At 44.4% G+C, this 24,568-nt stretch overlaps 1 protein-coding gene across 1 annotated transcript; it reads left to right on the top strand.

The window, feature by feature from the left end:
* Positions 1-126: 126 nt before the first annotated feature.
* On the top strand, positions 127-23,730 carry LOC149328281 (organic cation transporter protein-like). The gene is made up of 11 exons (XM_089560169.1): positions 127-225; positions 2,189-2,580; positions 5,180-5,283; positions 5,702-5,856; positions 7,856-8,024; positions 13,613-13,760; positions 19,073-19,164; positions 19,396-19,610; positions 20,316-20,497; positions 22,888-23,033; positions 23,585-23,730. Exons 2-11 carry the CDS (start codon positions 2,200-2,202, stop codon positions 23,673-23,675), a joined length of 1,683 nt encoding a protein of 560 aa, XP_089416295.1. The 5' UTR covers positions 127-225; positions 2,189-2,199; the 3' UTR covers positions 23,676-23,730.
* Positions 23,731-24,568: the final 838 nt, after the last annotated feature.

Below are 24,568 nucleotides of genomic sequence, written 5' to 3'. Positions count from 1 at the left end.
AGTGACACTCCTCTACAGCTTCACGAATGTGATGGGCTCCCCACAACAATTAGGCAGGTTCATGGTGGTGGGGTCACAGACATAAGAGAACAGGTGCAGGAGATAGGAGAAGAGGGCTGTTGTAAAGTAATCTAGGCATTTTACGGCACCAACGTTATCACCTGCTTGATGCGGATGCCGCCTGTGAAGGAGACATTGGCGCATCCAAGACCAGCGAGGTGCGAGGTGAGTCTCAATCCTCTGCGTGCATTCCTTAATTAGTGGTCGTTTTAACATTTATTTTCTCGTTCCTAGAGACAGAGTAAGGAATTTATCCTTTACACAGCTCTGAAACTATCTAGCTGCAAAGGCTATTGCAACAAAACAATCAGTGTCGGGATATGTCATGACCGCTTAGCCGAAGCTGGCTATCGCAACTACGCAAATGATATGGGTAGCGGCACCTTCTTGAGACAACCTTGTTTGCTTCTTGAGGTTCCATTTAATAACAGCTCTCGGCTCTTAAAGCAAGAACTGAAAACAGAATACACTTCCGTCCGTAAGATGCAATCAGTAGCACTCCCAAAGTAGGCCCCTAGGATGCTTCGCAGCTTCCTCAAATCCGTAGTTTAAGGAAATTTACTATGCTTTGGAGAACCAGGAGCAGCTGTTTCAGTTCTACGTCATGCTCCCTTCTGTCTGTATTCTCCCTTCATTTATTAAGACCTACCTTGGGCTGATCGTAAAAGTTCTTGCAGTCCAACGGGCATATATGTTGCCGTATTCCACTGATTTACAAAAGGTATCCACCAGAACCTTAACTTGAAAATGCAATTTCTGATGGTACCGGATATGAAAGGATGTAGACAAAGATCTGGTGAATGTTCCTCTGTAAGGAATAGAAATGTTAGGTTTATTGGCTTCTCGCTCTGGGTGCTGAGTGCGGTACTAAAATACTAGGCAACAATACAAGTACTGAAAGTGGATTTCGGCTGGTGATGATTAAAGACAGCACGGACTTTCCATGCCAACGCGTATTTCCCACTGTCTGTAAAAATTGAGAAGTGTTTCAACTGACCCCGTAGATAATGAAAGCACTGGAATCCAAACATGTCCTTTACAAATCGTGGTGTAAGCGATAAAATGGGCCAGAATAATCGCTAGTTAACTTTTTCAAGTCCTCAAAACGAAATAATCCAAGTGAAGTTTCACGCGGTGATAAGTTGGGTACTGTAGACAAAGAGCTAGTCACGTGATAATGGCGCAAATTATTTCGCTACCCCAATTTAAAGCGTTGCAAAAAGAATGCTCTCGCTGTTCAGCTTCAAGATTCACTTCAAAATGTGCAAATTTTGTTGACTTTTCCTCTGGGTTTTATCCAAGGAATCAGTGTTGATTATGATGATTATATGATGCTTGATGTCTAGCAGATTCGATGTTGCTCATACGTTGCTCGAGTACACTTCCGGAAACGTTGTTTCTTTACTAGGAATAAAAAAAAGACAGAAAGACAGAAGCAAGCGAGGAGAAAAGTAAAGTATTTACATGTAACTGACTCGTAAAGGGACCTAAGTGTATATGGAGCTGATAGTTGTGTTGTTATATCCGGTCATGAGAGGTTAGGCCTAGTTGAATTAAGGCTTGCACGCTTTTTGTTTATGCTCAAGGAACATACAAAAGTTTTGTTCGTAAGTACGAGACTTTTCAACCCTGACACGAATAAGGTGGACTTTTACATCATTGCTACAAGCTTCCTAATGGCCGCCGCGGTGGCTCAGTGGTTATGGTGTTCGGCTGCTGACCCGAAAGACGCTGGTTCGATCCCGGCCGCGGCGGTTGAATTTCGTTGGAGGAGAAATTCTAGAGACCCGTGTACTCTCCGATGTCAGTGCACGTTAAAGAACCTCAGGTGGTCGACATTTCCGGAGCCCTGCCCTACGGCGTCTCCATAGCCTTAGTCGCTTTGGGACGTTAAGCTTTGGGACGTTAAACCCCATAAACCAACCATCAACCAAGCTTCCTAATGAGGGGCACAGGCTACATGGCATCAAAGTTCACATTTTACAATCAACCACGTGGTTCGTGATTTTTATAAAAAACGCCAATATTATCCTTCGAATGCAAGACAGTTATTAGGATAATCGAAGCGATTTCAAGTTAGTTTCAGGAGAGTTGTGGCAAGAGCCCTTACCTACCAATGCGCTTTCAGGGCACGGCGAGATGACGGAGGTCGTAGATCTCATCGGCCATTTCGGCCCCTGGCAAGCGTGCTTCGTGGCGTATGTAACATACCGTGGCATACTTACTGGCCTCAACAACCTCGCCTACGTGTTCCTCGTCACTGACAACGAGCACTGGTGCTCCCGACCGTCATCGTCACATGCCCTGACCGCGGACTTGCTAAAGAACATCACTGAGGTCGAGTGGAAGGAACGGTTCATCCCGTACGACAGTGAGTCTCAATCGCACAGCCAGTGCTCCATGTACGACGTGCTGCACAACGCGACCAGCGGAGAGTTGGTGCCCTACAACACTTCGATCAAGAGCTGCGAGTCGTGGACTTACGACGAGCACATCTTTGGACACACTGCCACAGATGAGGTGCGCATTTCTCATATCTTGAGGTGCATATGTCTTACAGGTGCGCATATCTTGGAAATGGGTTAACTGCGCTAAAAAACAAGCCCGGCAAAGAGAAGCAGAGCTGGACAGGATGCGCACAGCTTCGCAACAGAATTTTACAGGATGAAAGGTGACAAACGTAGAGTGAACAAAAATCACGTGTTCAAGGCTATCAGTTCGCTGCCGTGGCAACCTGGCGTCCAGAAAGCGAACTTCACAATCACCAAGTGCAACGCAAGGATCGCTAACACATACACGTGTTTTTTTTTTTAAAGTACAGTCCTTGAACAACTCTAGTGTACAAGGGTCCTTATGCGTGGATAAAATGTTAGTCTTATCTCAAAGGCGAAGGCACGCCTTAATTGCCTTTCTTTTTCACAGATCCTGCAATATTTCGGAATGTGGAAAGTCCGATCAGAAGTTATTGTTAAAATCTTCCTTTAAATGAACATTAACAGACCGCCCTGTCTGTCCGAAATAATTTTGTGATTTCTTACCAGCATGAGGTGGCACAGAATTTGAAGACCATTGCAGAACGTAATGGGGTGGGAGTATTGCTTGCTGCTCTTTTAAATATGATACGTTTGTGTGTACGTGTCCCGGAGAAGGATTGAAATAGGACTAGCAATAGCACTTTTCTCTAACATGTAAACTTCAATCTGGACGCGCAGTGGCGACGGCAGCGAATTTAAAGCCTGGAGCACGTGATTTTCGTTCACAGTAGATATGTCACCTTTCATCCACTAAACTTCAGTTATGAGTCCGCCGGCATCCCGTATACTTCTACTTCCCTCATGTTTTCTAGCGCAGTTTGCCCATTTCCAAGATGACCATCCACAAACTAGTTAAGCTTGCAGCTCTACTAAAGCTATTCGCTTCGTTGGCTCAGAGGGTGAATGCACCTTCGTGGAGATGTACGTTAAACAAAACAAAACTAAACCGAGTGTGAAGGGGAAAGTTACGCAGTTTCAGTGAAGTGTAGTAGACAATCGTTTTGTTGCTGTTGTTCCGCTTATTTCGAGCTTTTAAAGCATGTACCAACGTGCAAAGGCCCCCAAACTAATGAGGAAATTACTAAGCGTTCGTCTGTAGCATAGACGATAGCACAATGATCCCCATCCTCTGGAGGGGAGGAAAATCATTGGATGGTGGTCGCAGTAAACGGCAGGCCTGAGGGCACACAAAACACAGTTTCGATTTCAGAGGACACCGTACTTGCGAGATGTATTATGAATTTTCAGCTGGAATGTTTTTACCTAATGTCTTTACTACATACCACCTCCCTCTCGTACCTCTTTTTCTTGCGATCCTTTGTTTCATGTTTGATACTGGCTATATCACCAAACTTTTTTCTGCCGCTCTATCTCTCCTCACGAAAGGCATAAAAGGAAGAAAAGAAAGCTGTATCTGTAATGTGTATAATGCCACAGAGTACCGCCATTGTTATGGCAGGAGCCCGTTTAAAAAAGGGCACGTGAACGGTGCAGCTAGTGGTTCGCTCTTAGTCGTGCACGCCACGAGCATAAAGGCCTTAAATGGCTTAAGGAGCACTCCTTGAGACTGCATTAAATTATTGTAATAAAAGCAAGGTGCCAAGTTAAGACTGAAAATTTTGCTTCAGCAGGCTCCTCTTATTAGCAATTCAAGTCCAACGTTCTCGTACAAAAATTTTGAAAATCAGAAACTTGTTTGATAGTCTTTTGTAAGTACTGAATGCGATGGTCCATTCTTCAGATATGCAGCAAAATCTTCCCCTTAAAGTGTTTCCATCATACGCCTCCAACCATTAAGACTGCGGTAGGAAACAAATGGGGAATGCTTTTGAAGGTAGAAAGATGGTTAATAGAAAACAGAACGAGAGACTGCCGACAGGTGATCAGCTGTCATGTTGATTGTCATAGTGAAATCTTACACTGCATGACGACGTCACATTCATCAGCGGTTTCCCTCTCAAAACTCTTTTTTTTTGTTCTCCAGAATTGTTGGGTACGTGGTGTTGTCAATGTTCGTGTAGGAAAGCCTTCTTTTTCGGTTCAATATAACCTTTGTTGGTTTTTGTTTTTTTTTACATGTGGCATCCGAGCCCTATAAAACTCGCTTTGAGCTCCAATAAAATTCATGGGGCACTGGAACCTTTTTGTGCTTAGGATATCAGCTGAATATGCACTTTGTTTTCTTCGTTTCAACATGACACAGCCATTAAATACGCCTCAGTAAAACGAAGCAAACCTTCACTCATCCTGGAAGTAGAAGTGTCACAAAAATATGTGAAACAAACAAAGCTTTCCGGTCTCTTTCTTGAGACGCATTCTCCAAGAGACAGTTAGAATAAGCATGTTTGAGCCTATTTGCATACATATGGAACCGTAACCTAAAATTTTGACAGTACTCAACTAACCACGCAATGAAGTAGCCAGGAAAACGTGCGTAAAGTAAGCCACATTTGGCTTAGTTTCACATATTTTTTAGAAAAGGGAAGAGAAAATTAGGCCCCATTTAACCCACACTAGGTTTAAGGAAAAGGATGTAGAATAGTCTTGCAGGGAAGACATAAGTAATGCTTTTCTTCAACTTCCAGTGGAACCTGGTTTGTGGAAACACGTGGAAGAGGTCTCTAATACAAAGCACTTACATGGCATGCTTGATGCTGGGAATACTTGTCATTGGAAATATTTCAGACAGGTACGTGCATTGTTTCTACAGAAATTCTGGTTTTAAAACCAAGCAGTATTTTTTTACGTGGAGCTGTACCCAGCATGCAAAACGATAATCTTTCCCGTACGTCCGAATCGCGACTCCTCAGAATTTATAATCCCAAGCTCATGAGCAGCAGAATTAGTATTTTTTTCTTTATTACTTGACTCATATAACGTCAATAAGAAGTTTAGTGCGCGTGTTCTGTAAGAGCTACGCGTAGTAAATATGCTTTAGCGGGACACACAATATTGCTTAGAGCAACGAGTTCTAGAAACTGCATTTATATACCTCGAATTTTCGTACTTAATATCGAAAAGGATTCAAAACTCTCAAATGCTGAATTTCGTGCAGTCGTTGTTTTTGTCACCGAACGAAAAATGGATGCCTATTACTCTCTTTCCAGGTTTGGAAGAAGGATTGTAGCTGTTGGAAGCAGCATTCTTCTCTGCGCGTCTTCCACCGCAATGACTTTCAGCAGCAGTCTTAACCTATTTCTAACAGCCAGAGTAGGAGTTGCATTCGCCATCTCAGGACTTCAGGTGGCGTGCTTCAGCTTGCGTAAGCACACTTAGTGATCCATTTTATATGTTAGGTATTTTAAAGCAAAACGCGCTAGCATCGTGTTTCAGTTGTGCGTTTGTGAAGGAATTGCAACAATAAGAGAGGTGGTCTGATGCGCGGACCCAGTTCAAGTTCTTGACAAGCTACTGCCACACAAAGAACTGCACATGCTCAAAGGCCTTTACTTAACCTAGCTCCACCCCGGTAGCGGCACAAGAGTTATGGCACTAAGGCAGGCACGCTTTACATAAGAAGATTTTATTGACAATGACACACAGTCTTCGCTTTTAAACTTCAATAATATCTATTGTTGGCATGGGCACTTGAATGCAGGTCATTTTCTTGAAAGGAAGATTTATAAAACAATGGTGAGCAAATTTTTCAGACACGAATTTTGATAGTAAGTGGAAATAAAGGGGAGAGGACGCGTTCACAAAGAGGAGGTGTACACAGGACAACCACCCAGCGTTCTCCGGTGTACATCTCCTGCTTGGGAACGCGTCCTTTCTGCTGGTTGTCCACTTACCATGCACCAACTGGCCCAACAAGCTATGCTTCTTGAATTTTGATGGGTTCTCAAGCTTCTTCATGGGGCATTGATGTTCTCCTAAAGGCGACCTCCTAGGAATTTCACGTTAAGCAAAAAATAGTAGTCGTTATTACTTAATTACAGCATTCGTTGGCCATAGATGGGAGAGAAAATCCGTATACAGTCGAGCCCACTTATAACAGCCGCAGATATAACGAACGCTCGCTTAGTACGAACGAGGGTGGTGCTACCGTCAAAATATATATTGGGGCAATGGCACAGTGTCTCACATAGAACGAACTGTTGTGGCCTCAACACTCGGTTAGAGCGAACACGAAGCTGTCGGGCCCCCGTAATTGACCGAGCCGGCGGTGTTTGGCGCGGTTTCGCTCGACTGCGAACCCGCGGCGGCCGAATTTCGCGCACTTTGTGTTCCCTTGACACGACGCGAACACAGAGCGCACAAAGCGTCCCCCGGCGCTCCTTTGCGGGTAAAATAAAGTAAAAAAAGAAAAAGCGCGCGTTGAAAAATGAAAACGAAAAATCGCGCGCGCGCGGCGACGAAAGAGAAAGTGGCGCCGCCCGCGTCGCTCTGATGCATCCACGTGATTTGTTGCTCTGTTGCCACCCCGCGCTGAGGGCACTGCGCCGTCGATTCTTTCTGTGCGATGGCACTGCGTTGACATCGTTGCCGCATCCGTGCCTTCCCCAGATTGGGGAGTTGAAGGCTGCCTCAATGCGCGAGCCCAAGGGCTTGACTTGCGCCTGGTGCGATGGAGGACTGTACGCCGACCTCTTCAGGTGCTCAAAGGAAAGCTGTCGACATCGCAACGAAGATGGCCATTGTTAATGAACTTGCTCAAGGTGCAAAAAACTTCGAACTGGTCAAGAAGTACGGACAGTCGAAATCGACCATTTCAACCATTGCTAAGGGGAAGGAAAAGATTCTTGGTGCTACCGTGAATGCCGACCCGACGACTAGAAAGCGCCTTCGGAAGGCGACCTACGCGGACGTTGAGGACGCACTGCTGAAGTGGTTCGCTGACGCCCGGTCTCGCAAAGTTCCGGTCAGTGGACCGCTGATGCTCTCCAAGGCTAAAGACTTCGCCGAGGATGCTGCTCTACCGCCGGTTGCTGTGAACGCTTCAACCGCGATCGGTTACATCGCGTCGCTTAAGGAACTCGTGTGCAGCAGAGGCGCCTTGGCGATGAACATATTACCGTGCTGGAAAAATTAGAAACGGCAGTGATGCGATCAGCTTTGAAGAAGCAGACATGCATCACAGATTTTTTTCAAAAATAAAGTTAACTTTCGTCTCGCTTGCTCTTTTTGCCCGTATTATAGGTTGTCCACTTACTACGAACTTTGGATACAACGAACCAATGCCGCGTGACGATCAAGTTCGTTATAAGTGGGCTCAACTGTATAATGATACTGATTTTGTTTTTGTTATTCTCTTTATGTAGTTGCAGAAACGATCGGACCAAAGTTCAGGATTGCCCTTAATGTCTGCTACGGGTACGGCTGGATAGTCGGTGTTCTTCTTTTACCGGGCATCGTTTGGCTCGCCCAGGATTGGAGAACACTCATCATCGTTCAAGCATGCTTCGCAGCACCAATCCTCCTCGTACTACCGTAAATATATCCAGCTTCAGTATTCTACTACTTATTTTTCGTCGCTAAAAGCAGCTCGAGATGTTTAAGGAGGGAAAAAGTAATTAATGTAGGAGGGAGAAAGCACCAAATTTGTTCATATAGCGGCTATTTTCTTGCTGTGACAAGAAAGGAGTTTCACACTACATCTATGTGCTCTAGGTCTGTTCAGCTAATAACGAGCGTTTATCCAACAATATATGTAGCCAAAATTCACAGAGAGCCGCTCCTTTACAATACGGCCAATTCCACAAAGAATTTCAATTTGGCAAAATATGCACTGACGATTGTTAAATAGAGCGAAATAGTGTACGCTGATAAACGAGCTGGGGAACCAAAATGCCAGCAAAAACAATGAAAACGTCCTTGCGAGAATTCTTGCGCAAAACTCGACATGGCTTTTAAGCAGGCACCTACTTTGCCTTTGTGCAAAATGAACTAAACCAAGTGGACAATGAAAGATTACGAATACTGGATTGCATTCCCTGCTATAGAGCAAATATCCGAAATACTAGCTCATTTTCGCGGCTGTGTCTTCAAGCGGTTAGTGCAGAAAACATTGAGTTTCCGGAAACTGCTCAGTTCACGGACCTGAGTCGCACAGTACTCATAGATTATTTCATTGACTTTACCGGACATGTTTCAGTTATGTTCTCAAAGAATTTAAGCGTGTTGCTTGGTTTATACCGCTTACTACTGTTCACCGAGCAATCTTTTCCTCTTATGTAGCCTTTTTATGGTCGTCTAGCAGTAGCAGATTGACGTCAGAACGTGCCTTTGCGTAACGCTTTCAGGCATCACCTACATAGTTTCAGTGCGGACGTAATCCCGTCATTCACCCATAAAGATTAGCACCCACACCAAAGTCATTGACCCACTCTACCGTGGATACTGCGGCGTTACATGAGGAGTGCGCAACACGGAGGAATGGGACCACTCTATACGCCGCAGTAGAAGTTGGAGTGAGAAAATGCAACAGGAAAAGCGTGTGTTCCTGAGGTTAGCTCAGTATCACGACGTCGAGGTGATAGTGGTGTCTAAACTGCTCAGGTTCAAGTAAGCGTTCATTTTGCAAGCAGTTTTTTTTTTTTGATGATGCATCTACTTAATTGAGAGAAGGCGCATGGGGATAACAGGGCTTTCTAAGTAATGCCTACGAAAGCATGACGATGGTCCAAATTTCTTCTTCTCGAAGCCGCATTATAAATTACTTTGAATTAAGAGTTTTAAAGATGAGGTGAAAACTAGTGCACGTTCGTGTCTATCAAAGAAGGCACAGCTTTCTCTCAGCCTCCGTTGTGCCGTTGTGCCGCTGTGTCGCGAGCGCTGCCTCTCAGTAAATCCGCTGACTTTGTCACACCACAATGTCCACAGTGCCAAAATGATTCTTTCTGAAGAACAAAGTGCCTGCGTGGTTGAGCAATTTTAGAACCGTAGCATTGGTCGACACTGGTACCGCTGTGTCTGTGATGACAATTTCGTTCCCGCATCGTCGATTGTCATTTTTGTGGAGTGGGGGTGGGGGTTAAACTTTAAGTCCCAGTTAGCCTTTGCTATGCCTCTGACACACTAAGTGGAGAATGTTTTTGGACAGAATTTATTGTATTACAACGTGCTACTCATGACGCAATCCTGGGAATTGGCTTCTTAGCGTGCGTGGGACTAGACTAGACATTCGAACCGGCGAAATATATGTGCGACGACACACGCTGGCTGCGTTAGTCTTAGATCCACCCCAAAGTCGCAATGGCTTGCCTTTGCTGGCTCAAGTTGTTTGCTAGTATTTGCTCGCTCCTGCCACCTCAGGTAGCAGCTTTCTTCTCCGTGCTATCTTCCGTAATTCGGTTGGGGCTTCGCTACATCATAGTTGAACGGGACATACTCAGTGTGCTGAAGCAAAACGTATTGTCCCACATGCTGTCATTGAGGTAGTGGACGGTTGCACCCACGTGTGAGCCCTCAACCTTTATGCACAACCAGTGCGTCTGCCATCGGGATTTAAACTCGCGAGATTTTGACGACTATGTTACCGACACTGTCTCGTCAGTTTCTGATTATCTCCGAACCGCATTCTATTTTCCGCACTATTCCACTGAGTTGCAATAGATGATTAATAAGTCGCTGCTCTCTACCGAGACACGTGCCCACACATTACAGGGCGTTCTAACGCTTCATGACCGCATGTTCGGCATTATCCTGACCGGATCTAACACGGAGAATGCCAGTCTCCTTCGTCGGAAATCTTATCGAGTCTCTGTACCCGAGCGCAAAATCATTCATGGTCAGGCCCAAGAGATGCTGCAGAAAGGAGTCATTCAGGAGTATTGCAGCCCGTCGCCCGAACCCGTAACACTAGTGAAGAAGAAAGAGAATTTATATATTTTTTCCGCTGGTTATTGCCGCTTCAGTGCGGTACCGAAAAAGGGCGGGTAACCATTGCCATGCATTCACGACGCTGTCGACTGTCTTCATTCGGTGTCATAATGCTCGTCCGTTGACCCACAAGCTCGGTATTAGTAAATAAAGATACATCAATCAAATTCCAAGAAGACAACTTTCATGATTCCTGACTGCTTCTTCAAATTCAAGGTGATGTCGTTCGGCTTGTATAATGAGCCTGTGATTTCCGATCATCTCACGGATACGGTCCTCCGTGGATTGGAGTATTTGAAAGGCGTGGTTATGTTTGGCAACACCTTTCAAGAACACAATGAAACCTTAATATCGTTTTCAACTGCGTCAGCCAGGCTGGACTCTTCAAAATTTCAAGTAGTTCCACTTGCAGAAGAAGAGAGAAGCAAACTCTCGATCATGAATGCTTTGCGGATAAGGACAGAATCCGTCCATATCCGCAGAAGCTTGCTGTAGTTCGATATTTCGCAAAGCCAAAAACCCTAAACTGGTTTTGAAGTTTCCTCAGACTATTATTATATCTCCACCAAGTTTTTTTCAGGTTCCCTTGAAAACTCTCTCACTTCTGTTCTGCACAAGGACTCGCAGTTTGTGTAGACACCGCAGTGTGATTCCTTTTACAACCAGCTGAAATTTGCTCTGACCTCGGCACTTCTTTTGCACTAATTTGATCATACAGCTGTCACAGAGATCCCCACTGATCCCAGTGGTGACGGCCCTCAGGTGGGGCTTGTCCAGGTTCATATTGGTGCCGAGCTCGTTAATGCGTATGCCATTTCCTCATTAACGTTTTCCTAGAGCAACTTCGCTGCAACTGAACTGGAATGCTTAGCTATTGTCTTTGCTGTCCACAAGTTCCGCCCGTACCTGTATGGTCGTCCGTTGACGATCGTGACCGATCTCACTCCCTATGCTGGCGCATAGTTCTGCGCAATCCGTCTGGCCGTCTGGCACGTAGGGCTCTGCGCCTGAAGAAATATGACTTTTCTAACGCTTACAATAGTGGTCGCCGACCCCTTGATGCCGATTGCTGGCCGCGCCATTCGTTTCCACCTGCATCTAGCAGGGAGGAAGACTCTGAGAGGTGTTCGGTTTCGCTGTCCATACTGCTCATATAGAGAGGCCTTTCGGCGAGAGCAAAAAATGACCTCACCTTGCAGCTTTTCATTCCTGCGGCCCACACAGGAGCACGGTCTACGCCGCTCATCGTTCAAAACAGGATCCTGGGCAAGAACTACTCGGTTGATGATGCCTCTATGCTTTAGGTTGTTCCACAAAGCCTCCAAAATGATGTGCTGAACGCAATGAACAACGCCATCCCGTCGAGCCACCTTTGGTTTTCGGTACACTGCACAGAGTTTGCCAGTGTTTCTATTGGCCGAATCTGCGTAAGAAAACTGAGCAGTACGTCGCAATCTCTGATGATTGACAATGTCTCCAATATCCGCTCCTCCAGTCAGCCTTCTATAGCCGGTCAAGCCACCATCGTCGCCTTTGGAAAAGTTGGCGTCGACCTGCTTTGTCCCTTTCATATGCCTTCAGATGGACGCTAGAAGGTTAAGTCTGTGTCGACTATTTGACCAGTTGCATGGAAACTGCAGCGCTTATATCAGCGGAGGCAAGTAATGTCTCGTCTTTTCTGCAGCACTCTACTATCCTTCTCATGGGGCTCCCCATCTTATATCAGCGACCGTGGAACGCAGTGTACTGCTGACGTCGGAGAAGAGCGGCTCCGGCTTTTGCGGCTCTGAATACTGCCACTCCATGCCTTGCCACCGACAGACCAATGGCACTGCAGAACGCACAAACCAAACCCTCACCACAATGCTGTCCATGCGTATTGCATTAGCTCACCGGAACTTAGACGCACTGTTGCCATTCGTGACCTACGTATACAACACCACGAAGCACTTCCATCTACTATTCTCACTTCTACCTGATCTGCTTCAGGATATCCAGCTCTTTAAAGGATGCCGTATTTTTCATGCTTAATGAAGACCTTTCCACCTGGCAGTTGCTATCTCTCACTGAAGAAGCTCGTCGACTGGCCCGCTTACGCACTTTGTCTTCTCAATGCTGAGTGTCATGTTCTGGCTACATACGCTCCAGAAGATTTTATCTGGCTTTGAACGCCGTAGCATAAGGGCCGTTCGTACCAGTTTTTATTCAGGTATTCCGGCCCTTTCGTCAGTCTGAGTCAATCGAGTGATGTCAGCTGCGTCACTGCCGAAGTGACCGCAAACAGTCGCCGCTCTCCCAAGATCCAAGTAGCCCATGTGGCTCGTATCGAACGCTCCCACCGTCAGCCATCCTGAATGACCCCAGGACTAACTTCGTCTGCCACTGGGGCAATTGGTATGCTCCACATATCAACCGCTTTAGAGGAAAACGAGGCTGAAGACGCGCGAAGGACGTTGGCTATGCCGCCCACTCAGTTTCTCCTAGTACGCCCATGAATTATCTGTTATTAAACCCATTCTGCCCGCAGTTGTATTAAAAATTATCTTGCAAAGTGGCAAAAACAATGATAAACTTTCTTATAGCCATAAAAAAGAAAACATAATCGAGACCGGCAATTGGCTTTAGTATGCTCAAATGTATTGCTTAGTTGTATCTTAATTTTGATGCCTCACTTTTAAGTAATGCATTTTTGTATTTTTATGCATAAATTGTTAGTGTTACAAAAAGGACCAGGCGCTAACGACACGACAATGGCCGACAATGTGGAGAGCCCCTACCAGTACAAGAACAAGCATTAGACGCATCTGAAGCATCACAATTAAAGTAACGTTAACATCTATAAAGTGAGAAATAAACACTGTGGAATGTTTTTACGAGCATTAAGACCAAGCAGCTTGCCTACAATTCCATAAAATTGAGTTTCCTAGAGTTACCGGGATGCGATTACTCCATATGCCTCTTTAGTCTTTAATGACTTGAGCTCCAATGAGAAAAGCACAACTATTGTAGCAGAAGCTCCATATAACGTTTCCCAAACAAATCTTGCAGAACAGTAGTTGCTGCAGACATCTAGGTACATCACGCGGCAAAAGGAAAATAGTACGTGTGTTCATTTCATTTTTCATTTCATTTTTCATTTATTTATTGGTCTTTGTTGCATTAAAAATGTACGCAAACACTCCGGCGTCATGGTGCAGGTGGCTTTACGAGTCGCCCAGATGGCTTGTCACCATGGGAAAGCAAGCAGAAGCGTGTGAATCTATCCGCAAGATTGCTCGTTTCAACAGGAGGCAAGTGCGAGATGTCGAAAAAGAGGTTGAAACTTTGACGAAAGCGAAACAGAATGTAAGTATGCACTCTGTCTTTCAGATTTGCTCCTGTTTGGGATGGTCTAAGAAGTGTAAACCTTCGCAGTATGCTTTTGAGCATAGGTTTGAAGCAAAACAGCACGACCCTTTTGCACATTTTGTGCGCAGTACGGCCACTCCCGCCGAAACTGCCGCCTCGCCTCGGATGCAGTAAGGGCGATATGCACGAACTGCGCTGGTGCACACGTTGTAACGGCGTGTGCTGCCTCTGGCGGCGCTACTGCTGTGGCTTGTGCCGTGTGCAGGGGCGGAGGAGCGTGCTCTTCTTTCTACGCACCCAATTTGCCCGGCGCCTTGCTCTCCACTTACGGCGCCGGCAATCTTCATTTCCAGCATTTCATCCCCTTGTATCGCCTTTCGCTGACCGTATAATTTCACACCAGTCTCTGCATCCCGATTCACTTCTTTTCTTTTTTCCCGAGAGACATGGTCAGACCATGTGCCTCTTTCAGCTCTTCTCCTTTTCACACTCCCTTCTTTTTGCAACCCTTCTATTTATACGGTCTCTCCTCTTATTTCAAAGCAAAAGCACGGTTCCTCCGCTCTTGAAAACATGTACACTTCACTGTTACACTTCCCCATTACAAAAGCGCTGGGCGCGACACGGTTCCTGGTTTTTTACTTTTATTAACATCACTTCGCTACATTACCCTATTCCCTCCCTCCATCTCCACAGTCTAACATTTACCACTTCTTCAGTTTTGTTCTCCTCCACACTACCCTTTTTTATGCACGCGCCAATCCTGCCCCGACCGTAAACACTTTCATCCCTCACAGAAAACAACTACAATGCCTATTTTGACATTTTCCTTCATTCATACAAACCTCGATCACTGCAGGAATGCAACCCCGGCAGTAGTAGAAGGAATGAGGGAGGGAGACTTTCATTTCGCTCTGATTTCAGACCCCTACACACGCGCAGACATCATGCCAGGAATTCCGCCAGAGTGGACCTTGTTCGCCGCCTCGTCGCGTCCCCGATCGGCGATCCTCGCACGACAACAACATTAGGACATGTTTCCCATTCTGGTTACCAACCGGGTAGTAGCCATCATCTGTTCAACGGCCACCCCATCTTGCCACCCCATATCAGCGTACGCACCACCGCACACTCCCATAACCCAAACAATTGATGACATTCGACAAGCACTCATCCTCAGAGAGGGCATGTCGGACGTGCTGGGGCGCGATTTTAACGCCATGCATACAGCCTGGGGACCACAGATTTGTGATATCAGGAGTGGGGAATTATTAAATTTCGCTATGTCCTCAGGCCTGTTAATTTTAAACGATTCGAATCCCCTCCAACGTACTCGACACCGTACACAGACAGCTGTATAGATATAACACTAGCATCCAATGAAATGATCGCCTTGCCATACACGTGGACAGTATCTGAAACAAGCACACTGTCAAAACACAAACACATCGAAGTTAACCAGTAGAGTTTCAAGTGGGAACAACTCATTCGGTTACCAGCTCTACAATAGTTCGTAGTGTGTTTGCAAATACTCGATAGCCGCAGTTGTCTATTACGTGCCTCTTGTCTGACAACATTAATGGCAACAACTGTTCTTGTTTCCTCCATCTTTACACTTCATGACATGTGGTGAATAGAGCCCTCGCGTTAACTCCATTTTCTCCCCACAAGATTTATGCTAATGTCATTTGCGGTTGTTGAGGTTACGATTTCGTTGCTAGTCAAGCAAGGCTTCTGAATAAAATGTGCCAGGTCAGCGTGTACTCAACGCCATATTAGGGAACAAATAAACTGCTCTTGGAAGTGCAGGCGTCGCATGAAATGTTGGGTGCTGTTGCCAGATTTAAACTTGCATGCTCTGTCCATGTCTAAGTGCGCATACATACCATATAATGTAATCAATGACGTATGTTATGTAGCGCAGAAAATAACCGTAACGAGCAGAAACTCGACAAACTCCGAAGACGCGTAGCAAACTCCTGTAGTGTGTGCCTCGCCTCTCGACCTTCTTGTTTTTTTACCGCACATCTTTTTTCCTTGTACTTTTGTCTACGTATTTCCGATTGCGCCCTGAACCCACCTATAAGTTAAAAATTGACGCATTAAGCGGTCTTTCTATTAGAGGCCCATCTTCTATTTACGTAACCTGGTGGGAATTCAAGTAATATGATGTTTTCTTGAATGCGATATACGGTGATTTTTTTCACCTGCATCATCCAGAGGGGACAGTAAAGTAAATGTATTCCAGATATGGCCGCTAGTAAGCTAAGCTAAGTAGTAAGCTAATGAAATATAAAATGTCCCTCGAAATAATGCGCCAGTATAAGTCGGACAGGTCAACACTCGAAGCTGAATACTGTAACAAATCTACCCCCTATGAACTTAGACAAGATACAGTGCAAATACCCAGATCACGTACGAACTATGGAGACCACAGGTTGTGCACACCAATTCCAACACTTCTGAATATATATCCTGCCATCTCTGAAACAGTATCGGCGAATCCGTCACAACACAAACTCAAGAAAACAATGAAACTTATGTACCTTATGGAGGTGTAGGTGGAATTTCCATGCATCATATGTATCCTGTATTTTTTTACAAATGCGAATATTATTTCAAATGTGTAAATGCAATTACGCTATTTCTTATTTTGTCTGATTTATTTTATTTCTGGTGTACATAAGGTGACATTTTGTTTGTTTGCATTTCAACCTATTGTATCTTTTAGTCTCTTACAAATATGCTGTACATACTTGGTTTAAATGCATTGTCTATAATTTCACTGTTACGATCTGTTTGATGCACTTTTTACACGTGTTTTCAAACCCTGTAAATAGATGCCTCTGCTGTCAAGGGTGGGATGGCCTCGTCAGGTGGGAAATCGCCTTTAGCCTACTCACCCAGGACAGAATTTTTTGTAAATTTTGCCCTAAATAAAAAACTTATTTATTTACTAACTAGTTATTAATGCGTAATTAACGCGTAAGCAGTATATCAGTATGTTTGCGGAGCTTATCCGCAAGGTTAAGTCAGAACGATTTATGCGAGAACGGCTGGTACCATCAAAAACAACATCATTGTGAAATCGGCGGGCTCAGGTTGGTTAATTAGTTAATTAATTAGAGTCAAAAATGTCAAAAAGTGGCAGGTTTCGTGCCATCACGAGGTTGTCCGCACGATTACGTCCGAATGAGTGGGTTTATGAGAAAAGGAAAAGTGCCATCAAACAGAGCATCAAAAAATCTCGTACGGGAAATCGGTTGGCTCAGGTGGGTTAATTAGTTAATTAATTAGAGCTAAGAATCTTCAACAGTAGGTGGTTTCGTGTCATCACGAGCTCGTCCGCGCGATTACTTCCGAATGAGTGAGTTTTGAGAAAAAGATTGCTAACATCGGATAGAGCACCAAGAAATCTCGCACACGAAATCGTGGGCCTGATGTGGCTTAATTACTTAATTAATTAGAACCAAAAATGTCTATCAAGTGGGCACGGTTGGAGGAAAAGTGGCTCCAAATTTGAAAACGCCGGAAATTTGGCAACACGTGACCGGAAGTGTGGGCGGAGCAAACACGTGACGCCAAATTTGAAAACGAAGCGTGGCGCGAAGTTTGAAAACTCATGCTTACGCATTACTCCAATGAGGGTGCCGCAGTGACCTCTAACGTCCTTAAACGGGCAAGAAAAGCATACCCCTCGATTTAACGTCTCTTCACTAACAAATAACGATTCTGGACTACTAATTCTTCCATGAATCTATTACTTAACGCTTTCATTGTTTTTTGTTTCAATGATAATTTTTAAAATCTCCTCCAAAGAGCGCCGCATAGCTGGGGGAATAATCGCCTATTCAAAACATCGTGCAGATTGTGGAAGTGAGAACAGGGCATTCAGAACGGTGATATGTTTGAAAAATATTTGTGTCTATTGAAATGACGTCATATAAGGTTAGCAACAGGCATAAAAACTCAAGATGTCGGCTCAGACAGAAGGTAAAAGTGTCACTATACCGGGTGTTTTTTTTTTAGGAGCAAAATTTTTGAAAAAGGGTAAATAGCTTTAGATTTATTTTAGCACTGGGGCTATGCTGGAGGCTACGGCGGGCGCCAGGCAAGAGGAAAACTGCTTTAATTAGTTCGCTGATTAACTAAATATGTTTTTTTTATTTCTCCTTCGGGCAACATGCAGGTATTGCCCACGAGGCAAGACAAAAGCAGGTGCTAAACCTCCTGACTGGGTCTTGTCCTCGCCTGGGTACAGCAGCAACAAACTTTTCTAATTAATTTTTATTTTAGGGGTTATGTTGTATTCGCAGAATTGGAGATCGTCCTCCAAAGAGTCCAACCGAGAAAAAACAATTTTAAATAAAAATTTTTCACGCACGTTACGAGGCGCGAAAAAGTCACCCTGGTAGGCATCTTCACACCGCAACTCAGCGGCGGTGAGCAACTCTGACGTAGTTGGCTCCGCCCTGCGCTTTGCGTCACACGGCTGATATCACCTGAAGCCCGGACGGGCGGCCTGCGCTATCGCTGATTGTTTCGCTTCGCTCCGCGGCCTCACGGAATGCCGCGTTGGAACAAAAACGCACTGACAAAACGCAGGGCGGAGCCAGCTACGTCACAGGCGCTCACAGACGCTGTGTTACAGTGTGAAGCTGCCTACTAGGGTGACTTATTCTCGCTTCGTAACGCGCGCAAAAAATTTTTTTATGAAAATTTTTTTTGGCTGCACTGTTTGGAAGACGATCTCCAATTCTGCTAAGACAACATATCGCCTAAAATAAAGATTATAAAAGTTAATTAACGCATTCAGTTAATCAGCGAACTAATTAAAGTAGTTTGCCTCTTACCTGGCGTCCGCCGTAGCGCTCAGTATAGCCCCAGGGTTAAAATAAATCTAAAGGAATTTACCGTTCTTTAAAAATTTAGGATCTTCTGAAAAAAACACCCGGTATTGCTCAAAGCCTACCCTCACAAACGCCTCATACACGTTTTGTTTTCAGAGAGTACTCAACGCTGTCAGAAATGGATTTGATATTGGTCCCCATGTTATAAGTTAAGAATTTTCTGTAATTTTTTTATTGTTATTTCGCTAACGTGGTCTCCCCTCCTACTAAATATTACTGATCAGACATAAAACAATGCAAGAAACAGTAAAGAATCGCACATTTAAAGTGGAAAATAACGCTAAGAAACTAACTAAAATTATTCAAGTGTACCCGCTTCTCACAAGCCTGTAATAGGCAGACAAAGGGAAAGAAGGAACGTACCAGAAAACTAAAATATATTTATTGCTTTATTTGCAGGCGTTGGAGTCTCATAGGGGGAACATCTCGGTGTTCGGATTATTCAAGACTAAATATCTACGAAGAAACACTATTGTACTAATCATGTGCTGGTAAGTGAAGTTAACTTTTTAAAATCTGAATTTTGTCGCTTGGGGGCCTATGTGAACCTCCATATTTATAATTATTGTTTTCTATATCAGCTACCAATCTGTTTGTTCTTTCTTTGAGGAGGCATTTACAGCTATAAGGCAAAATAATTGAGCCGAGTTATTATTGCTTTACGGCTTCGACGTTGGGAACGTATGCCGGACAGAAATTAATTACAGTTTTGTCGATTTCAGTTTTCTTTCGTACATAGTATACTACGGTTATGCGAGAACGGCCACTACCCTCGGAGGCAACCCGTATATGAACTTTGCCATCGCCGCTACCCTGGAGTTCTTTGGCTACACTGTGTCGCTCCTGACAACCAAGTACCTCAAGCGAATGCCTATCATGATCTCTAGCTACGGATTCTTCAGCGTCACTCTGCTCATTACAGCCTTTACGCCCAAAGGTTTGTTGAGCTTCAACTGAAACGCGCTGATTGCCGATACTAAAAAAAAAACTTCTTACAGAACAGATTACCGCCGCATGTAATAAGTTTTCGCATGAGCAGATATATCGTAGACATCTTTGTATCAAAGCTTTTATGTTTTGCAGAGGCAGAGATAGAACGACTTTCTAAGGACGTGCGCGTTTTCATGTCTTTTCGTGATCAAATTGAAGGAAAAGCAGAGTTTTGGCCTCTTTTACAAAGATTTTACAATGATTTTCAGATATTTAAGCCCCAGGTAATTTGAAATACAGAACAGAGGGCACAAAAACTTCAAAATGAAACTTCAGACATAAAAATATTACGCTTCTTTGCCAGCGACTGACAGACAATTTCATTTTGTTTGCAATTCAGAACATGGCCGTTCTCTAGTCTGAGGCATTTTTGCTTTCGTTTTGTGTGCCTGCTTTCGAATACATCATTCTTTATTCTATGAAAACAACACCTTATATTGTACCCAGTGCGACTCTGTCTTTCCTCTTCAGTTCCGTGCTTACAGCGCATTCTGCTGTCTGCATATTTTGTCTATTACCCTCCGCACAATATTGCGATAACACATGAGCTTTATTAATGCTGTGCGACTTTTTTCATATAAATAGTCTATATACATGCAGTTGTTCTTGAAAAGAGGTGATGTAAATACTGTATAAATATCCCCGTTTGCAGAATACCTGGCCGTTCGTACGACCATCCGAATGGCTGGATGGTTCACGTACACCCTGGGCTACACTACTGAGTTCATCTTCATCAATGAAATGTTCCCTACAGTGGCCCGAAGCGGAGGGTTTGGGCTTTGCACCACCGTGGGCCGTCTGGGAGCGGCCATTGAGCCTTGGATCAACGTTTTCGTAATTATCATGTGACCATTATTCAGTCTGAATTGGAATAATCCGTTGCTAACCTGTCACAAGAAGGAAACAATCACTGTTCGTGATGCCTGGCTTAAGTACCAACCACCCTAAACCGGAGTCGGGTATAAAACGATCCAAATGTGTCGCCGTTCTCCGCTAGCAATAAGAAACAACATAAAAGTGCGTTCCAAAGGAAAGCTATACAGCTTTCTCAGAAACTTCGTAGTTAAAGAAAAATTCGTCCTGGTCCTGGGTTCGAACCCCGGACCACCGCTACACCGGAGCAGTCGCCCTACCAACTGAGCTAACCGGGACGGCAAGCTTATGGTAGGGCGAGAGCGAATTGATCAATAAATCGAAGTGGGAACAGTGTTGGTCAAATGTTTAGGAGAATTCCCCAAGGTGGAGTAAATTTGTAATAAGGGAGCAATTACTCATTGGCACCCACCCAAGCCGTATGGCTGCGCTTGGGTGGATGCCAATGAGTAATTACTCCCTTATTACAAATTTACTCCACCTTGGGGGATTCCCCTAAACATTTCACCAATAAAAGTGCGCTGCTCTGTCGAAAACAGATGTGCAGCACTAGACAGCGTGAATATTTCCTAAACATGCACGCGTCCAATAGCCACAACCGTCCCCCTTATCATCATGTCTTCCACTTGGAACTGAAATGTTAATGTGAAAGTGCTAGATGTATCATCAACGGCAAAACCCAGCGTCACCGAAAAGGTGGCCGTGCTACAAAACTCGCAATTAGTCGAAACAGTGTGGTGTCAATAAAAGCGCGAAAATACGCAATGTTGACTAGTAATAGCGAATAGTGGAACTTACAACTACAAATGCTGCAAAGGAATAGAATAGGATTCTTGTGGACTCAGAATGTAATTGTAATAGAATAAGAATCGGGTTGTAATGAAATTGAAATAGAATTAGGATAGAGTTCAAACAATAATGAAAAGTCTTCCTTGACTCGCACTTAAGTTCCTTCAGTGCGCCCAGTGATTTTTTTAATTTTTATTCAGGAAGAAGAAGAAACTTGTCTAAATGGGCACCGTAGTAGAAAGTGTACGACACCTTCGTCCTATTTATACTGATCAGGATCCTGCGTTGTAGTAAGTAACCAAGGACAAATACGCCAAAATTTTTATTCATCCTTCTCGCATAAGCAGCAATAAGCGTTCGCCAGAGTGTCTTCCCTGATTTTTAGCGCACAAAAATTTTGAAAGAAGGTAGTCAAAAACGGCTAAAAACTGAGTGATGGACTGAGTATCCTCAGGAAATGAAATATTTAAAAGGCATTCATTTCTGCATAAAAAGACATTTTAACTTAGGCACAGCCTAACACGCATGACTAAAATAACAAAATATACAGTACTTTCACGCAGGGACATAGCTGTACTTAATCAGCCAAGCAAAACTAACCTGCACGTATTCGTCAACACAAAAAGGTAGCCTGCAAGCGTTAGGATAACAACTGCTTCCGGACCAGAGTGGACGAAACAGCCCGGAAAAAAAAAATAATTGCGCAAATAACTGATATTACATGCATGATTCCGTTTATGGGCATGCTGTATGTAGTGCAGAAGGGCGCTTTAGGGATTTAAGGTGTTCTATCAACACTCAGCAAAGCTTAAATTTAACAACGCGCTGCAGAAACAGCTTGCGACCTCGAACACGTAGCTACTGACGAGCACATAAGAATAAGCTTCGAGTTGTTGGCCTTTGTGAAATGCGGTGTGTTCCACCGGCCTGTATTCCTGTTTTACGCTGACTGTCAACAGTTGACAGTCAGCGCTGTGTTCGTCCTTGTTCTCTTTCTGCTTCTTTTCTTTGGCCGTGTGCCGTTGCGCTGAAAAACTATGAGTTTAAATCAAGAAATCTCAGTGCATGGCGAACGCATTCGAATGGACAGGCGAAAAGGTTTTAAACTTCGTCAATTAGTTTAATATCATCCAAATGCACAAGCAAAAATTGCATTGCACGGCGCTCTCATGGGGGAACCAAGTGCCCTTACACCCATTTCATGGTTACCGGCACTTACGCAACAACTGCATTTGACTTTCGAATTACGCTTCTCGTCTGCGTAAGCTGGCCGTCTAGTAGAACATCAGCACTGTTTCAACTCAACGGCGGTTCTCACAATGCGGTCTGTTCGCTTGACCAAAGTAGCATCACTAGCGTTTGCAAACGCGCCGTACAGTGCAAACGTAAAACCTAAAATAAAAAAAATAAAATGATCATTTGAAACCGACTGAATTCTTTCATATCATGCGGACCGATTTCCACTGCGGTTGGAAGTACCTAAACCTTTTTCGATTTATGCAGTGTACCGTGTAGAATATGTGAAAGTGCCTCGAGCATCCCTGAAATTTTCTGTTTTTCAGATGATAACTTGGGGTGAGCAGACCGTGCTCATATTGTACGCCGCAATGCTGTTCGTCATAACACTGGCCATGATGCTGCTTCCGGAAACATTTGGCAGTCCTCTTCCCGACACGCTAGAAGAAGGCGAGCTGTACTCTGCTCTGAAGTAAGTTTTGGCATGTTGGTTGGTTGGTTTATAGGGTTTACCGTCCCAAAGCGACTAAGGCTATGAGAGACGCCGTAGTGGAGGGCTCCGGAAATTTCCAGCACCTGGGGTTCCTTAGCGTGCACTGCCATCGCACAGTACACGGGCCTCTAGCATTTCTCCCCCAAAGAAATTCAGCGACCGCGGCCGGGCTCGAACCCGCGTCTTTTGGGTCAGCAGCTGAGCACCATAAGCACTGAGCCACCGCGGCGGCCAGTTTTGGCATGTAATGAAGCTCAAGCAGCTTGATTTCTAGAAGCATACTCCCGCGCATCTATGCTTCTTTGCAACAATTCTCCAGAATATTTTGGCCGACCCTATTGGACTTTTTTGTTTTGAACTAAAAACTGATCTCCTTTTACAGTGAGTTTTTAGGCGTGCTATGAGCTTTGTTTCGCCCAGAAAGAGATTTTTTAGGGTGCGCCGCCGCTCTCAGTCAGTTTTTTTTTCGTGATACTTGTATCCTAGCGGAATGTGTTTTCTTTTTGTACATTTATTTTTTCCTCTGGCAGGTTATCGAAGAAAAAGAAGGCGGAAAGGAGGAACGCCGACGCGTACAATACCGTTGAGACCGAAGAGCATGCAGAAGATAACAAGAGCTGAACGCAATAGGCGAAAAGACGGAACCACAGTGAAATAAAGAAGTACTAACCTGGTTGCTTGGCGGTGGTTCCTTTAATTTGACGCCGTTTTTTTTTTTTAACACGGCTTATTTGTGCGATCGAGGCTTCCCTATTGGGTAGGAAAAGTAAAGTATTTGCTTCAGCGGAATGTTTCCTTTCGCTGTTCCTCAGCAAAAACTACGCGTCTAGAGTTCTCCCAGTTAACCATAATAAGAAGCGTAGTTGTCACTGTAATGAGCCCTTAATGAGCGACAAAAGCGCAAATATATGTAGTGGAGAGTTTTTTTCTTCAAACGAGAAACAATAACAGCAATCCTCAGCAGGAAATGCGCTGAAATGAAAAGAACATTCAATGTACTTCGAAAACGAGTAGTGTTGTTGTGATCGCAAGAGAAGAAAAACTTTTTGCCTCCTTCAAAGAAATCAGCGCAGCCTTCAAACCATCCGCCATTCTAGCACATCCCCCCGAGCCACATGACCACAACTGGTGCATTAACGTATTAAACTGAGCACTTTTTCCTGGCCTCAATGTTCAAATATTTTCCAGGCACAACTGGGCATCAAGCCTGCGTCATGGCATTTTCTTATGAGATGATTTGAGGCCGACAGCACTTGTACCAACTTTGTTTCATCATCATTGTCATTATGATAGTCAGCCAAACTATGCCTGCCTCCCCCTGTTATTGTTGCCTTCTCTTCACCCACTCAGCATCGGCATTTTAATTTGAACGCAAAATAACCGGTTGCCCTGTTCAAATTACAATGCCATTGCTGAATTCGACTGTAAGATTTCGACTTCAAAGTTATGAACTGTCGTTTTTTCCCCGGCCGATATAAACCTCTGCCTGTCTCTTAACGTTACATCAATCAATA

This window comes from Amblyomma mixtum, chromosome 9 (assembly GCF_055824585.1).
Source record: "Amblyomma mixtum isolate Tamu chromosome 9, ASM5582458v1, whole genome shotgun sequence".
Lineage (NCBI taxonomy): Eukaryota > Metazoa > Arthropoda > Arachnida > Ixodida > Ixodidae > Amblyomma > Amblyomma mixtum.
The sequence above is the reverse complement of the archived record's forward strand: the minus strand, read 5'-3'. Positions and strand labels throughout refer to the sequence as shown.